The sequence below is a fragment of the Oncorhynchus masou genome, chromosome 15, assembly GCF_036934945.1.
Source record: "Oncorhynchus masou masou isolate Uvic2021 chromosome 15, UVic_Omas_1.1, whole genome shotgun sequence".
NCBI classification, from domain to species: Eukaryota; Metazoa; Chordata; class Actinopteri; order Salmoniformes; family Salmonidae; genus Oncorhynchus; species Oncorhynchus masou.
This window is the reverse complement of record NC_088226.1, coordinates 50,487,023-50,505,064: the sequence shown is the minus strand read 5'-3', so window position 1 is coordinate 50,505,064 and position 18,042 is coordinate 50,487,023. Positions and strand designations below refer to the sequence as shown.

Sequence of the window (18,042 nt, the reverse complement as noted above, 5' to 3'; positions counted from 1 at the left end):
ACCATTCTTGATCCACACGGGAAACTGTTGCGTGTGAAAAACACAGGCGCGTTGCAGTTCTTGACACACTCAAACCAGTGTGCCTGGCACCTACTACCATACCCTGTTCACAGGAACTTAAATATTTTTTCTTGCCCATTCTCCCTCAGATTGCCATCCACATCGATTGAAGTGGATTTGACAAGTGATATCAATAAGGGATCATCGTTTTCACCTCGTCAGTCTGTGTCATGGAAAGATCTGGTGTTCCTAATGTTTTTTACACTGTGTATGCAGAGCGACTGTTCAAAATACTACCGTTATACGGACTAATGATGGACAAATGTCTTGTTTGTGCTTCACAGAACAAAAGCATTCTGATGCAGACATGTTCTTCTACCTGCTGGTGGTGTTCTCAGCCGTCAGCTCCCTGTACACTCTGATCTGGGACCTGAAGATGGACTGGGGCCTGTTTGACCGTGGAGCAGGAGAGAACACCTTCCTCAGGGAGGAGATCGTCTACCCACAGAAAGTGAGTATTACATGCATATATATATACACATATGACACACACACACACACATACAGTCTTCCTCTGAACTGATGACTGTTCTATTTTCCAGGCATACTACTACTGTGCCATCATAGAGGACGTGATCCTGCGTTTCGCCTGGACCATCCAGATCTCCCTCACCACCATGACCAACATCCCCTCTGTGGGAGACATTGTGGGCACAGTGCTGGCGCCTCTAGAGGTGTTCAGGTGGGTTGGAAAATCACAGTCTCTCTCTCGTGCCCTCTTTCTCTCTCTCTCTTATATACCTCACTCTGAATCCACGCACAGGCGTTTTGTCTGGAACTTCTTCCGTCTGGAGAACGAGCACCTGAATAACTGTGGTGAGTTCCGTGCCGTGAGGGACATCTCAGTGGCTCCGCTGAATGCTGACGACCAGACACTGCTGGAGCAGATGATGGACCAGGAGGACGGAGTCAGGAACCGCCAGGGCAAGAAGAGCTGGAAGCGCAGCTACAGCCTGTCTCTACGACGCCCTCTGATGTCCTCTCAGTACGAACCTTCTCTCTCTCTCTCACACACACACGGCTAAGGCTAGGAGATTTTCCTGAAAACTTGACCTGAGTTTTTCCCGCTCAGGTCAATTGATCAGGAAACCCTCAGGGTCCTCCGGGTTATGGCCATTGCCAGGAGTCTGTATATGTTGGCCTTGTGTTTGTCTGACAGTATCCATGTGTGTTCCTTCTCGCGTCCAGATCATCCAAGAAGGACACCAAGGTGTTGATAGAGGATACGGATGATGAGACCTTCAGCTGAGCCCAGGGCACCAGCTCTACACCCCCAGTGATCTTATCACTCCATCACAGAGCTGCCTCACCACACACACACATCGGCAGACATAGGCAGACAGACAGACAAGACAGACAAGACAAGACAGACAGACAAGACAGACAAGACAGACAAGACAGACAGACAGACAGACAGACAGACAGACAGACAGACAGAAACTAATACATACATGCAGAGACACACACAACAATTAACTTACTCAAGCACAATCTCAGTGTATGATATTGGTATAGATGAGTTGGAATTACACACACAGTTCTGTTGTTCAGACCAAGAGGGATACAGACAGGAACATATTGGAGAAAAAAACACCCAGACCTGGGATTTTCCAATGAGTACTTTTATTTAACAGACTCCTTTAGTTTCTTTTCTTTATGTTAATACTTTTTAGTTTGTATATTTGTTTTTGTAGTTCTTTGCCATTTTTAAAGCTGTAATAATAGAGAATAAACAACTGTTTACATGCATTTAGTATATCAGGATCAACAGGGATAAGACATATTAATCAAAAAGACTAATAATAATAACCAACCCGAGCATGGACTCTGCAACATTAACCACAGCACATTAACCACATCAACTGGTTTCAACCTGTTGCTTCTTTTTCTACTCTGCGTTTTGGGTTGATTTTTTTTATTGAGTTGTAATAATGAAGTCGGTGTAAAACCCAGGCGGCACTTGCAGGAAAAGTGCATTTCATACAAACAAACCAAAACAACTTGTACAAAAATATCATTTGACCATATGAGTCTGTTAAAATTGCTTTGTATATTTGTTAATGTGCGTTATGTGGATGTCAGAACTATTATGTACCCCATGTATTATATAGAAGAATGACAATAGCTTGAGCATCTGTGCAATGATATTGATGTGTTTCTCAATGGTGGGAATGTTGTTAGACTTGTGCCATGCTTTCTAGAAGCCGTTGTTGTCGAAGAGTACAAACTCTTCAGGTGGCTCATTCTCCCTCTCATACAAGCTTGGCCCACAGATCAGTTAGTCCGCAACATGTTACAACTTCAAAGTTATCTAATTAGCTCATGGCAAGTGCCCTACACGTGCAAAACTGTACTTTGCTTTTCTGCCAAACGTGTTATTTTAATTAGTGTCGTTTGCTGGCGTATCATCAACCATCTAGCTAGCCTGAGAAGAATGGTCTGCTCTGTGCGGCGGTGGAGGAGTTGAGAAGACTGAGTGAGCGGTTTTTCCATTTTTCTGCCCTTTAGGAAAACGATCCCATTCTCTTTTGATCAGTCAACAACTGAAACGGCACTGTGACTGTTTTTCTATTGCAGTGTTTTCTACTGATGGTGTGGGGCACTTTGCGTCTGTTCTGTTGTTTTGCTATCAGCCTTTCTCAGAACAGTGGCGACAGAGATCAGCGGACAGTGAGCAGCGTTTCCACTGGGGTTCCTCTGACTGCCCAAGTGGGTGATGTGGAATCTTCACAGGATACTGTTGACATCTGAAGAGGGCTTTTCCATGGGAGGAATTTCCTGGTTAAACATGAGATCATCATGTCTGCTAGCCCTCGAACTCTCCAAATAACAGTCCTCACCCTGATCACTGTCATCTCTCTGAAAGATCTACCACTTTTACAACATAGCTGCTGCATCACCACTTGAATATAGAATGCATGCGTCATGTACAGTATCATAGGCCCTGGGACTCTGCATGTGTTGTTTTACTAGTGGTAGTGTTTGTCAGGCTTATTGACTAGAACAGGGACCAAGTGTGTGAGTCGTGTCTCTGCTGTGTCAGGTGATCTCTAATCCTGGAAAGACCTTGCTGTGAAACAGTAGTTCTCAGATCAGATAGCCATGATTAAACGGGCCTGTCCTCCTTGGGTTGTAAGGCCTGCAGTATTTACTGGGTTTTAAGGGTTAGTTCATAGTTTCAAGTCTCAGTGGCCAAACATTCTGTTGAAGGTGAGGGTGATTTCTGTTACCAACTCATTCCACAGTACATGTCAGTTTCTCTTGCTTTTTTTGGCAATGCACTTATCAACAAAGCTCATGATTTTGCTGTAATGTTTGCTTTAATGTAATTTTGGTTTTGCCAAGAAAAATAACACCATGGAAATTGTACAACTGTTAGAGCTCTTTTTGTTTGTCTAGTTTGTCACATGCATGCTTTACTTGTAGACAAATATTATTTGCGAGCACAATCTTTATCGGCTGTAACTTTGAAAGTGGGTAAGCCCCTTTTTGTGGGCTTTCTGGCTTTTCAAAGGAAGGATAAGTATGTCACTACCTGTTTCTCTCCCCTCCCAGTGTGTGAAATCCTATCTCTCTCACTCTGTGGCTTAGCAGTTTACATGATGCAGTAGCCATGAGTTGATCAGCATGAGCTCGTCTTCATTGTTTAGACTATTGACGTGTCTAATGATAAATTACGGTTGAGGACCCGGCACAAAATCTGTGTAAATTGCAAAGTCCATAGGCTACAAAATGTGTTGCAAATGCTTAAAAGTGCCATCAACAACCAGAATGACTTACAATGGCTTGTGCCTTTGAGATATATTTCTTATTGTGGGGAGGATTATAGTCAGAAAGACATATGGCACTTAGGGATGTGCCATGGCGTCTGGTACGTCATTAAAACCACTATCACAAAACACACAATTCAATTATCTAACTACGGAGTGCGTCCTCTTTGTTGGAAGTATGGTTGATCCCACTTTATTCTCTTCCCATACTCACGATAACTACTGAACAGGCCAGTCAACCAGTCTTTCCACAAAAAAAAAACACTGCTACGAGGATGCCTTTACATTCCTTGTAGCTTTTGCATTTCAGGCCTTTTAAAGCAATGGAGAGCTCTTCTACCCCCACAAAACACAAATACACACTGTTTAATCTCATCTAAACCTCCCTCCAACATTGTCCTCTTTTGTCAGAGAGCAAAAACTTCCCCCTCCAACTTCATGATTGTTTTAGTATCGCTCTACCGATTGTCTTGCCTGCATGCTGGTTTTGTTTTCCTCTGTACATATCTTTATTTATTTTTCATTATATGAAGAAAACTGATTAGTCTAGCTGTTCTGATCATTCTTGATTACATACAGTGCATTCAGAAAGTATTCAAACCCCTTCCATTGTACACTTTGTTACGTTACAGCCTCATTCTAAAATAGTTATTTTTCCTCATCAAGCTACACACATTACCCCATAATGACAAAGCAAACAGGTTATACATTTTTGAAAATGGATTTTTTTAAATTATACCTTAAATCACATTTACATAAAGTATTCAGACCCTTTAATCAGTACTTTGTTGAAGCACCTTTGGCAGCGATTCCAGCCTCGAGTCTTCTTGGATATGACGCTACAAGCTTGGCACACCTGCATTTGCGGAGTTTCTCCCATTCTTCTCTGCAGATCCATTCAAGCTCTGTCAGGTTGGATGGGGATCATCTCTGCACAGCTATTTTCAGGGTCTCTCCAGAGAAGTTCAATCGGGTTCAAGTCCGGGCTCTGGCTGGGCCACAACAACATTGAGACTTGTCCCGAAGCCACTCCTGCGTCATCTTGGCTTTATGCTTAGGGTCGTTGTCCTGTTGGAAGGTGAACTATTGTGGGGCAATGTTTGAGTTTGAGGTCCTGAGCAGGCTTTCATCAAGAATCTCTCTGTACTTTGGTCCATTCATCTTTGCCTCGATCCTGACAAGTCTCCTGGTCCATGTTGCTAAAAAACAACCCCACACTGATGCTGCCTGCCACCACGCTTCACCGTAGGGATGGTGCCAGGTTTCCTCCAGACAGAACTCTTTGCCCTGAAAGCGTCACATCTTGGTTTCATCATACTAGAGAATATTGTTTCTCATGGTCAGAGTCCTTTAGGTGCCTTTTGTCTTTTACTGAGTGGCTTCCATCTGGTCACGCTACCATAAAGGCCTGATTGGTAGAGTGCTGCAGAGATGGCTGTCCTTCTGGAAGGTTCTCCCATCTCTACAGAGGAACTCTGGTGCTCTGTCAGAGTGACCATCGGGTTATTGGTCACCTCCCTGACAAAGGCCCTCCTTTTGGTCAATACAAAGAGGTTTACAGCGAAAGCACCACAAACGATTATGTTCCTAAGGTTATTAAGACACTTTACTCAGTACTTTGTTGAAGCACATTTTGGCAGCGATTACAGCATTGAGTCTTCTTGGGTAAGAGATGCTACAAGCTTGGCATACGACCAACATCAGATTTCCCAATTCCTGGATGGATTTCTCTCTTCAGGTTTTTGCCTGCCATATGAGTTCTGTTATACTCACAGACATCATTCAAACAGTTTTAGAAACTTATGAGTGTTGTCTATTCAGACAATATGCATACACAGTGCCTTGCGAAAGTATTCGGCCCCCTTGAAATTTGGGACCTTTTGCCACATTTCAGGCTTCAAACATAAAGATATAAAACTGTATTTTTTTGTGAAGAATCAACAACAAGTGGGACACAATCATGAAGTGGAACAACATTTATTGGATATTTCAAACTTTTTTAACAAATCAAAAACTGAAAAATTGGGTGTGCAAAATTATTCAGCCCCCTTAAGTTAATACTTTGTAGCGCCACCTTTTGCTGCGATTACAGCTTTAAGTCGCTTGGGGTATGTCTCTATCAGTTTTGCACATCGAGAGACTGAAATTTTTTCCCATTCCTCCTTGCAAAACAGCTCGAGCTCAGTGAGGTTGGATGGAGAGCATTTGTGAACAGCAGTTTTCAGTTCTTTCCACAGATTCTCGATTGGATTCAGGTCTGGACTTTGACTTGGCCGTTCTAACATCTGGATATGTTTATTTTTGAACCATTCCATTGTAGATTTTGCTTTATGTTTGGGATTTCTGTCTGAGACTGGGACGAAGACAAATCTTCGTCCCAGTTTCAGGTCTTTTGCAGACTCCATCAGGTTTTCTTCCAGAATGGTCCTGTGTTTGGCTCCATCCATCTTCCCATCAATTTTAACCATCTTCCCTGTCCCTGCTGAAGAAAAGCAGGCCCAAACCATGATGCTGCCACCACCATGTTTGACAGTGGGGATGGTGTGTTCAGGGTGATGAGCTGTGTTGCTTTTACACCAAACATAACATTTTGCAATGTTGCCAAAAGGTTCAATTTTGGTTTCATCTGACCAGAGCACCTTCTTCCACATGTTTGCTGTCTCCCAGGTGGCTTGTGGCAAACTTTAAACTACACTTTTTATTGCTATCTTTAAGAAATGGCTTTCTTCTTGCCACTCTTCCATAAAGCCCAGATTTGTGCAATATACAACTGATTGTTGTCCTATGGACAGAGTCTCCCACCTCAGCTGTAGATCTCTGCAGTTCATCCAGAGTGATCATGGGCCTCTTGGCTGCATCTCTGATCAGTCTTCTCCTTGTATGAGCTAAAAGTTTAGAGGGACGGCCAGGTCTTGGTAGATTTGCAGTGGTCTGATACTCCTTCCATTTCAATATTATCGCTTGCACAGTGCTCCTCGGGATGTTTAAAGCTTGGGAAATCTTTTTGTATCCAAATCCGGCTTTAAACTTCTTCACAACAGTATCTCGGACCTGCCTGGTGTGTTCCTTGTTCTTCGTGATGCTCTCTGCGCTTTTAACGGACCTCTGAGACTATCACAGTGCAGGTGCATTTATACGGAGACTTGATTACACACAGGTGGATTGTATTTATCATCATTAGTCATTCAGGTCAACATTGGATCATTCAGAGATCCTCACTGAACTTCTGGAGAGTTTGCTGCACTGAAAGTAAAGGATGCTGAATAATTTTGCACGCCCAATGTCAGTTTTTGATTTGTTAAAAAAGTTTGAAATATCCAATAAATGTCGTTTCACTTCATGATTGTGTCCCACTTGTTGATTCTTCACAAAAAAAATACAGTTTTATATCTTTATGTTTGAAGCCTGAAATGTGGCAAAAGGTCGCAAAGTTCAAGGGGGCCGAAATACTTTTGCAAGGCACTGTATTAGCTTCTGGGACCAGGTAGCTGGTCAATACTGCCCCCAGCCATAAGAAGTTAATACTTATGTAAATGTGATTGCTAATTTAAAAAAAAATAAACTAACATTTCTGTATTGTGTGTAGATTGAGGAAAAATCTAATTGTATTCATTTTAGAATAAAGCTGTAACGTAACAAAATGAAGTCATGGGGTGTGAATACGTCCCAAAGGCACTGTATGACCAACTAACAGTTACTCACTAATTTATAAAACTGACCAATGCCTAATGACAAGAGATGGTCAAAGTGATAACCCTTTGACAGAGGGTTACTTTGTAAGACCTGAATGATAACCAAGCCCTGACATCACAATATCCCACTCAATGATTTGCTGATTTCACTGCTTGCAAAATACCACGATTTTAAGTGTTTGATATCTCTGCATCTTTACTTCCTTCTTGATGTTGTACCCTTTTTCTAAAAGTGGAAGACTGTAACGGTGTCTATAGTAACTAGATGTACTTTGATTACATTATGAAAAACGATAGATCAGATGTGCTTGTGTTTTAAAGAGACAAAGGAAACGTCTTACAATCCCCCTTTGACAGAGTGGTTTGTAAATGTGTATAACGGTGTACTACGATGGTCTCATTTGTATTTCTGTATACACTTTGGTTATCCTGTCATATCTGGGTTTTATAAACCATGTCTATTTTTAAAACTGTCACCCTGGCTCTGGTTTTTTTATTTCTTCCATTCCATAATAATAATTAAAAAAGACTCGTCTGTACCGAGATCTCCTAATGTTGAACATAAACATACTCGGGTGAGGAATTTTGTTTGCAAGTTCTTCGGAAGGAAAGTACAGATGCAATGTTGCACTCCCATACCTTAAGTTCTTCAGCCCAACACAATCAAATGAAAGAAAAGACCAGGCTTTTCCAGGCTGTTTAAGAATTCACAACTAGGTTGTTTATTTTCATGATAACTGACAGGATAAATGTTATACATTCTTTTTTAACACTGATTTTGTTTATTTTAGTATGCAAAATGATGAAATCATGAATATGATACATAATTCCAAATCTTCCGTAAAATTAACACAATTGAATCAATTGTGAGCACTTGTCACCCTGGCAAATCATCCATTTTTAGATTAGTCACAAGACAAAAAGGAAATGACCAGAAAAAAATAATGTCAAGAATTGGGATGCCAGCAAACACTTAGATCCATGTAAATGTTAAATTTCATTCATCATATTCATGTAAATGCATATATAAAATGTGTACAGTTGTATATGCACATACAGTAATGCAATTACTTAAGTTGAGCTTACTGTACAAAAGACATGAGTATGACACATTGTTTCTAACCATTTCTCCCAGTACTTCAGTATAAACATATACAAACAAAGGCCCTCTGGCTTCAGAAGCTAAAAACTACAACGGACTTATAAAAAGAGACATTCACATTTCTGAAACAAACTCAATAATTTTAATCTCCCGTCCCTCTGCTTGCACTGCGGACTGTGTGAACAGAGAAGCAACGTGGATGAGTCAGGTGAAGATCTCCTTTGTTCCGTGCTGGATTCCCCCAGGATGCCCCTGTCTCTCAGTCTCTCTCCGTGTGTGTAGTGAGTGTGTGTGTGGCCTCTACGGAGAGGGAGGTTTCCTACTGTAATGCACCTGGTATCTGTTGACAGGCAGGCCTTTGACCTGTGTGTTGAGGCAGGTGGTCTTGCACGGAATCATGTCCTCCTCCTCCTCACCTATGAGCCAGTCGTGGACCGAGCGCTCGGCCGCCGGGGTCACGTGCTCCACCAGCCAGCCCTGGTGCCACTTGTCAAAGCGCTCATGCTGGTTCACAGCAACCCTGTGCTGGGACTGGGGGAGAGAGAGGGGAAGAGCCAGTCACGGTCAGACCAACAGGCAGTGCCTTAAAAGGGACAACATTCCACAGTGGAAGCACTGGATGACGAGTGCCATGACGATGTATAACTGATGCCAAAACAAGACATAACACTTTAAACATGTTGGAAGCAGCTATAACTATAAATACCTTTCTATAAATCTTGTCCTTTCTCTAGTTCAATGCCCACCTTAACTTCTCTTCAAGTCACACACATGCAATCCCAGACATAAATTGGTCGTAGCTACCTTCCTGGCTTTGACCAGCGCTCCCCGGCGGTACATGTAGTCCTCAGAGTTCATGACGAACACCATCTTGTGGGTGTTGAGTTTAAAGCGGCAGTCCAGACTGCCAGCACTCTCCACTCCCAGCTGTCTGTGCCACTCCCGTCTGCAGCGCATCGCCTCCACCTGGCGCACCTGCCAGCGTCTGAAGTGCCTCAGGTTCCTACACACACACACACACACGGAACAGTCAGAATATATCAGAGGAAAAATACTGTGGTTGAGACAGAGTACCACAGTGAAGCAAGTACAGTAATATTCAAATCAGAGCCTGATATGCTAGGACTCATTTTGTGCTTGGCTGTTATGGCAAGCAGAAACAATCTATCTGCACTGCAGTGCTTTTGACAATCATTAGTTAAGACAGTGAAATTACAAAATGTGAAAACACAGGATTGTCGTATAACGTCTCGGGAATTCAGGTGGCATAATATGCCGGTCAATATAAGGACATCACAACCAAAGTTAAGTGTGTGAATCTCTCACTTACCTGGGCAAAAATACCGGTTTGAAAAAGTAGCCTTCGTTCTGCGAGCAAAGCGTTGACTCTGTCCCTACAAACTGTTCCATATAGCTGGACAGGCACTGGACAGGGAGAGAGATGTGTCTATATCAAAACAATGCCATTACAAATTGCCATATACTCAATCATAAGCAAAGCTTGATGAGTTGGTTATTGGATTCAGCTGTGTAGTACTAGGGCAAAAACCAAAATGTGCCCCCAGGGGGGAGTTTGGGAAACCCTGCTTTAGGGCAGTGATATTTAAACTATTCAGCGGGGACCCACATTTTTTCCACCAGAATTTCAGGGGACCGCACTTTTTTTGCAATAATTTCTCACGGCCCCACAAAAAAAGAATGACATCCTTAAAATCTGTATATTTTTACATCGAGAAGTACCCTTCAATTTATTACATGTTAATCTCTCATCAAAATAAACCAATAAATGTACTTTATCACATTTCATTTTTTTTGTTATCTTTCTCAAAAACATTTGTATATTGTCCCATACAATAATCTGTACTCTTACTTTTTGGTTCCAGCCACTGACGACCTATTGGGACCTCCAGTCAATATTCTTTTTTTTGCGGAGGGGGGGGGGGCGTTCCCAACCCCGACTTTGAATACCACAGCAGGTTGCCATACAAGGCCAGTCTATGTTCATGTCCAAAGGGGAATACTATGACATTCTAAAGGTGCTAAAAGTGCGACTGTCCGTACAATTCTTTACCTGTACATCCAATGGGTCATCAGCCTGGGCCTCCTCTGTGTCCAGCAGCTCAATGGTCAAGGTCACCTGGCCTTGGTTCTGAATGAACATTACCTACAAAATAATTCACATCCCAGCAAGCCATTAAACATCAATGATCAACACGACGGTTTCAGAATGCACAAAATCTCTATTACAATAAGCAGCAGCTGAACTCCTACCAACTATGAGCAAAACTATCCTGCTTCAACCAAGTAAAACATACCCCCCCCCCCCAAAAGCACACAATTCAATAGAAAATCTCTTCACATATACAAGGCTCAGCGTTTGTCCCCCCAGGGCAGGCCGTTACCTTAAAGCAGTTCTCCTCAGCCATGACCCTCTCCGACTTCCACTGGTAGCTGGTCTCCCAGGCTGTTCTCACACACTGGGACGACAGGTTAGCCCCCGCCGCACCCCTCTTCCTCTCGGCCAGGTACAGCTCAGCCACCTGAAGACACACCTCATCACTCACCAGGTGCTGCAGCTGCAGGAAGAGAGAGAGAAATGACATGCATTCTGAGAACAATCAAACACTTCAGGATCGCTATATTCTTGAAGTAAAGAATGAATAGGCAGTTAACGGATATGCATTTGGTTCTGTAGATTATGAAAACTGGCAACTAGAGAGACACCACTGACCTGTCTAATGATGTTCTGGATGAGCTTGTCGATGGTGAAGCCAATGTAGGCGTGGATGGTGAACATCTCCCGCAATGTGTCCTCATACTGTGTGGACTCCAGGTTCCCATCCAGAAGACTGCGCACCATATCCAGGAACGCTGGGTAGTACTCCTCCAGTTCTACCTCACCTGTAGAGCATGTTCACAGGTCATTGAACAGACACTAGCTAGCTACAGAACTTCCCTCTAAAAAAAACATGGCAAACTTGAGCCCAATGTTCCCTCTCCTGTACACAGATACACAAACAAAGGTAGGCTACTAGATATGAAGGACGTTAGATCTGAGAGGTTCATACTGGGCTGTTTGAGGCGGAGCTCCATGGCCAGGTCCCGGCACTCGGCCATCAGAAGCCTCTCACGGTTCTGCTCTGCCCGGTGCTCCAGCAGTTGCCTCTCCGCCTGCCGGTACACCCTCAGCAGCCGCTGGCACAGTGTCTGGTGAAGCCGTAGGAAGAAGTACCAGTTGTTGTTGACGAAGAACAGGTTGTAGACTCCGTCCAGCTCCTTCTGGTGCTCTGCCTCAGGGTCTCTCAGGTCCACCTTCTCCCCTCCCACTGGAGCCAGGCTATGGGACGAGGCTACACCCAGCTCCACTGTCTGGGGAGAGGCGCAGCGCCGCCGCCTCGACTCCCCGTTCTGCTGCTGATGCTGATGTTGCTGACTGCCTGATGTTGCTACGGCTCCTGGTATACCGCCACATCCTCCTCCCCGGTCTCCTCTCTCCTCCACCTCCTCGTCCGTCCACTCCTCCGTCTCGCTGAGCTCGCCGCGGCGGGAGAAGAAGAGGTCGGGGACAAAGTGCTGGATGATGCGCTTGATGTGGTCCTTGTCGTCCTTGTGGATGGTGGGCTGGCGTTTGACGTGGTAGATGATGAGAGAGGCGGCGTCCTCCAGGATCTGCTTGTCCTCGTAGGTGAACAACATGTGGGGATCGCTGACCGCTGGCGCACTGCTCCCGTCACGTCCCTGCTGGACCACGCCCCCCTCCTCTGTGCTCTGCTCCTGACGCTGAGGGGGACAAACGCACAGGTTAGACAACACAGGAGAAAATCTCCTTTCGAAAGAACCTTTGATGGATCGGTCGGGCGATTACAAAGGAAGTAGATTGAGTCGGAGTACTCACCTCATCATAAACACTTTCAATCTCATTGAGCAAGCTTTTGGATCGAAGGGCCTTCATGTCATTCTGCTTGAAGTTGACCCCCTGGTGGTCCAGGGACTTGAGGTAGGCCTTCTCATACTGCTCCCTCCAGATCTTGTTGAAGCCCTGTTGGGCTTCTCTCCACTCCTCCTCCTTCGCTTTCAATCTACAGACACAGCAGAGAGGACATCAAAGAATTAACACACACAGAGATTCACATCGGTCAAGTAATTTGGGTCAAATCTCTGCATGTGTACGTGTGTGTACCCTGACCTCTTGAGCACCACAGGCACGGCAGTAGCAGGGCTCCTCTTTAGCCCCTCTATAATCTCAGGGGCCTTGTCGCCGTAGATACGGTAGATGGCTCGGCGCTGGATGACCTCGGATGTGCCTCCCAGACAATCGTCCAGACGGAAGCGGTCCTGGTCCTCAGGCGACAGACGGGACAGCTTCTTCTGAACGCTCTCCAGGACCCGGATGGTGGCCAGGTTAGTCTCCAGGACCACATCCAACTGGAGGAAACAGGAAAATAACTAGGTCCTCAAAGGTGATTCTGCAGTGATGCTCTGGGTAGATAAGGGAGAACAGTCTGTTTGCATGTAGTTGGTGGCTGTAGTAGTACTTCTGATATCTCGGCTTACTCACCTCAAACCTTTCGTCCTCACAGCGATGAAGCTGCTCCTCATATGGAGTTTTCTTTGAGCTCACAAACGTAGAGTCCTCCGACCACGAGGGGAAAGAAACCCAGGTGTCATTCAGCACCTGGAAATACACAATTTTAGTTTTATTTTATTTTTCAACACAACTGAGAACATTATCATTGATGCCAACCAGAATTCATTGATGGGCGAAAAACAAAAAACGGACACTCAATTCTGATTGATCTTCAATAATTACCCCATCCTCAACCTCCTGATAAAGATATCAAAATAAAAGCGTCAGCTAAGATTAAATCTGAATAAATGTGGAAAATCACAAGGCCCTGGCATGCAGCAGCTCAAACAAAACATGCATGGAAGTAGATTCACAGCTATTGGAACAATAGTTACAACTTTGTAGTGTCTCCTACTAGACTCAAAAAAGGGCTAAACACTTGAAATAAAAAATCAGAGGTGCTGGAATGGCAAATCTTATACACACATACACACAAAACTCCTTTCATTTATTAGCACCTCTTTGCAGATAGCAGTGCGACCGCTGCACTTGGGCTGCTGGTAAGTCTTGGGTAGTGCTCTGTAGCTGGATCCCAGGCGCTTGCAAGAGGCATAGTCGACCTCCCTGCCCCCACCTCCTTCCATGTATCGGTCTGACAGGCCAGACACTGAATGAGAGAGCTCTTTGTCCCCCAGAAAAGACTTGAACTGGGTATATAGCTCTGGAAACTTCCTGGAGGAAATAATGAACATGTTCAAATTAATGAATGGCTCAAGAGGAGACTTGGCAAAACATACTGCCCTTCATACAGTACAATAATATCATTATGCATTTATTTACTGAGAAAGACATCAGCGACTGTTCTCTCTGAAATCTCCCACAATCCACTTACCCCAGAAAGGGAGTGACAAGCTGCAGCAGCTCTGCTCCCGAAACCACTTCCTGGTTAAACAAAGCAATACAGCGGAGGAAGTTCTCGTATACCTCCCGACTCTTGAAGAAACGGCGAAGCTGCAACAAATCAAAACATTATTATCGTCATTGGTGACCAAGGCTTTCATGATATTTGTCACAGCCAAAACACATTATGGAATAATTTCAACGCGGACACCTGGGCATTACCTTGTCAAAAAAAGTGAACTCCCGCAAGACTCCATGCTTCCCAACTGAGGCAAAGGACTGGTCTTTGGAGCATGAAAACTTCATCTTTTTCTAAAAAAAACAAAAAACATAACCAATCACATACAGTATAGGTCTTCTAGGAAAATAGTGACTTGTATAAATGTGTGATTAAGTCCAGACCTTGAGCAGTGGTGTCATGTGAGGCAGCAGCATGGGCCTGGGTCTCTTCTTGCTCTGTTTGCTCATGTCCTCATCCTCTGCCCTCTTCAGATGGTCTTTCCCAGTCAGGGAGCTGCCAGTGAACTGAAAGGACACAATGTAGAAACACAAATTGCACTGAAAGTGAACTGATCACAGAAAATGAACATGGGCAGGATGCTCTCAGAAAGGGGAAAATACTGACCAGTGATCTCTTAGCATCTGGTAAGAACTGTCCAAACTCAGCCAGTAAGTCCTCTTGGCCTTTGAAGAGGCTGGCCACTTTTGAGAAAACTTCATCCTCTGTCATTCCACTACTACCATGACCCCGGCTCTCCTTGACCTCAAGCTGCTCTTTCTGAAAAGACAAAAACAGAATTATTCCATCAGAGAAATCATGATATGATACACACTAATCTGCTACAATTTAAAGTAGCCTTGATGCTAGCAAACAACTTCACTTTAAGCAGACTTCACTTATATCAAACTAATATATTATTTTCAATTGACAGAAAAACAAATCAATTACCATATTGATGACACAGTGTACCTGGTAAGTGTGTAGTATCTCAAGGAAGGATCTGTAGATCTCTGGATGGTCTAGGAAGCGGTTTTTGATTTTGTTGACATAGCTGATAGCACTATCAAATTCTACTGGGCTGGGCTCTGAGGCAGGGGGGGACACTGAGGAGGACTGTGGCTGGGATGGGCTCTCTCTGCTGGGGAGTGGCAAGGACAGTCTACTGGGAGGCTCTGGGGGCCCTGAGGATGAGTAGATGCTTTCAGGCGATGCCACAGCTTCACTTTGGGCAGATCCAACTTCAGCAACAGATGAACCTGTGGCACTCACAGCAGGGCTTGTCATACTCTTCCCCTGACCTGGGGACACCTACCAAAAAGGGGCACTTATTGTTAACATAAATTAACTTCACAACATCCATCATGTGTGACCAGTGTGGTCTGTTATGGTGGAAAGGGTGTGGCAAACTACACTTACATATAGGCCTACAACCAGTACTTGGTATAATGGTTGATCAATAAAATTGGGTTACAAATGTTGTGCATAGGCACCCAGTATTAGAGTTTAATGCAAACCAAAATCAATACACATTTAGGAGGGACCCACCTGGGCAGAGAATGGGGACTGAAGGAAAACCACGCCATTCTTGGGAATCTCTATCCGATACCCTGGGGGCAGGAAGGCATTGAATCCTAAGACGAGGTCCGGGTGCCCATGGAAGAGCTGAGACACACGGTTTATAACACCCGGCGTGTCAATGCTATGAAGGAGAGAAAGATTTTAGGCTAATTTCATAGGGACAGAGGAGGTGACCTTAAACGAGAAAATCTGCTTCCCAACATAATTTAAGAGTCACTTCAATAGTTTAAAAAATATATACTCTATGTATCAAGAAATGGCAAACGGAAATGCTATACCTTTGTGATTTGAATTCTTTCATTATGTCAAGAAATTTGTTGTATATTCCGGGGTCATTCCCAAATCGTATTTTGACTTGGTCCAGGTATGATAGGGCATCTTCAACCTTAAGGGAAAGAAAATGGTGTGAAACCAAATGAAAACTCAGAGCATATAAAAATGTTTTTTTCTTATTTCCATAAGATGCTAGATATTAAGGGGTCCAGGTTAAAGACCGATCATCAACAAGAATGCTAGCGTGAGTGATTTTATCACTGTTATTACACATTCACAAACAGGGGAAAATTAGTTATGTTGCTCCTCAATGAAGTCATGAGCTGAACAATTTATGGTATGATGTCTTCACCATAACTCATTTAGCTATCCATCCAACTCCCTAACACCATTTGCAGTTACACTGCAAACAATAAGCAGTTACACTGCAAACAATAAGCAGTTAACTAGGCTGAGGAAGAGATTACATGTTTGGGGGGGCAGTGTTAGCTATATCACATCGGAACACCTTGGACGCATTGTAGCTCAAATCTGGTCAACAAGGAAAACGTAGTTAAACTGCATGGTTAACGTTAGCTAGCTAACAAAACCGATGGTTCTGTGCGGCATAATGATCGTCGATTTTAAAATCAGCAATACGAATAAACAATACAATAGCTAACGTTAACATGGCGTATTGAGAAAACCCTACTCATAAACTAGCTGGCAAGTTATCAAACGAGTAACGTTCCTGTATGTTGGCTAACGTTAGTTAGTTTGTCGGATTACAAACCAGCTAGCAAGCAATAGCGCGTATTTAAAGACAGGTCTCCCATTTTGTGCCAACAAACACCATCCCATTCTAGACAACTTAAATGTGACTTTTTGTCTGGCATTGCGGGCAGAAAATGTGAACAAGGAACCTCAGATGCTCAAAGTTATCCAACAATGGAAAGTAGCTAACTAACCAGCCAAAGAAACTAACATAGATATATGTTATACTGTGCTGTATCTGGATGACCCAATGAATGATGATTAAAATCGTGTCTAACGCAATTGAAGAATCCAAGTTCGGGCGTTAGTTAACCTACACTAAAGTACTGTTCATGCGACATTCTATTCAGAACACCTTTATGATTAACTAGCTAGCAAACGTTAACTCCTGAGCATGAAGAGAAAGACAATATCTGACGAACACAAAATGGTTCTGAGGAAGACTTTTCCCTTTTTGTTCCCGTCTCTTACCTTCAGTTTTTGAAAGTGCTGTTGTTGCACTTGCTTTTGTACAACATAGGCCTTGTCTTGAATTTGGTTTATTTGTTTCGTGTTGCTGTGTGCCTGAATTTTCGCCATGATCACGGAGATAGTAACAGACATACAGCCACTACTACTTGGTTGATTATACGCTTTGGTATCTGGTTGTTGGCTAGCCGACAAAAATCTTGCCTTCGTCGGAAGCTAGCTAGCAAACCCTTAGTTGGCTAGCTAGCTAGTAGATAACGTTAGCCAGCAAGCAAAATAAGGAAAATCCAGCCAAGTAAGAATTATGGATATAAGCTACGACTCGATGCGACTTTGATTAAAAGTCATTATCGGTCCAACAAGTAACTACTGCTGGTACGCTGTCAGAGTGAAGCCTCTGAAAAAAGCTTTGAGACAATGGTTGCTGATTATGATATTTTAAATAAACTATCGCCTGTCCCTTTAAATTCGGCGGCAGCTGTGCAGCCAGTCTTGGCGTCCGGAAGCAAAGACGGAAGAAGCGGCGAGACACCCCACTCCCGTATATTTGCTGGATACATTACCGTCAAGGAACTAAACCGAGCAGACACAGCTGCTATTGCATTGTTGACTATGGAAGAACCACCCCGTTAAGCAGACCACAACTGACCGTTTTTTTTTTCAAAGGCAAACGGCCTGAGTAAAAACTCTTTATTTATCCACCATCTTTGTCCGGAAGCACAGTCAAGAGAAATTCCAATGCGCAGACGCATGGAGAAACGGGTGGAGCTTCACGAGCAAAGGAGGGATTTTTCTCCATCCTCCTTACAACAGTACAGTCCTTGTTCAATTTTCACACTGACTGGAGGAAACCTTTTTACAGAAGTGTATACACGTTG

General features: G+C 43.7%; 2 protein-coding genes across 4 annotated transcripts in view; one reads left to right on the top strand and one right to left on the bottom strand.

The window, feature by feature from the left end:
* Positions 1–2,691, top strand: part of LOC135556398 (xenotropic and polytropic retrovirus receptor 1 homolog) — a 105,279-nt gene extending 102,588 nt beyond the window's left edge. The window contains exons 12-15 of the mRNA XM_064989583.1: positions 345–511; positions 603–742; positions 824–1,045; positions 1,249–2,691. Of these exons, the coding sequence (XP_064845655.1) occupies positions 345–511; positions 603–742; positions 824–1,045; positions 1,249–1,309 (590 nt within the window). The 3' untranslated portion in view covers positions 1,310–2,691. The remainder of the gene's footprint in view (positions 1–344; positions 512–602; positions 743–823; positions 1,046–1,248) is intronic.
* Positions 2,692–8,220: 5,529 nt separating this feature from the next.
* On the bottom strand, positions 8,221–18,020 carry LOC135556396 (paired amphipathic helix protein Sin3b-like). 3 transcript variants are annotated; one of them, XM_064989579.1, is made up of 19 exons: positions 17,814–18,020; positions 15,949–16,055; positions 15,638–15,791; positions 15,041–15,400; positions 14,717–14,869; positions 14,494–14,616; positions 14,314–14,403; positions 14,084–14,202; positions 13,710–13,923; positions 13,183–13,299; positions 12,811–13,049; positions 12,520–12,703; positions 11,693–12,404; positions 11,356–11,525; positions 11,027–11,200; positions 10,696–10,788; positions 9,955–10,049; positions 9,429–9,627; positions 8,221–9,155 (listed from the first exon to the last, which is right to left on the bottom strand). In XM_064989579.1, exons 2-19 carry the CDS (start codon positions 15,969–15,971, stop codon positions 8,925–8,927), a joined length of 3,450 nt encoding a protein of 1,149 aa, XP_064845651.1. In that variant the 5' UTR covers positions 15,972–16,055; positions 17,814–18,020; the 3' UTR covers positions 8,221–8,924. The 3 variants fall into 3 exon arrangements, with proteins under 3 accessions (XP_064845651.1, XP_064845649.1, XP_064845650.1); XM_064989577.1 differs by lacking the exon at positions 17,814–18,020 and adding an exon at positions 17,168–17,799; XM_064989578.1 differs by lacking the exon at positions 17,814–18,020 and adding an exon at positions 17,168–17,799 and having other exon boundaries at positions 15,062–15,400.
* Positions 18,021–18,042: the final 22 nt, after the last annotated feature.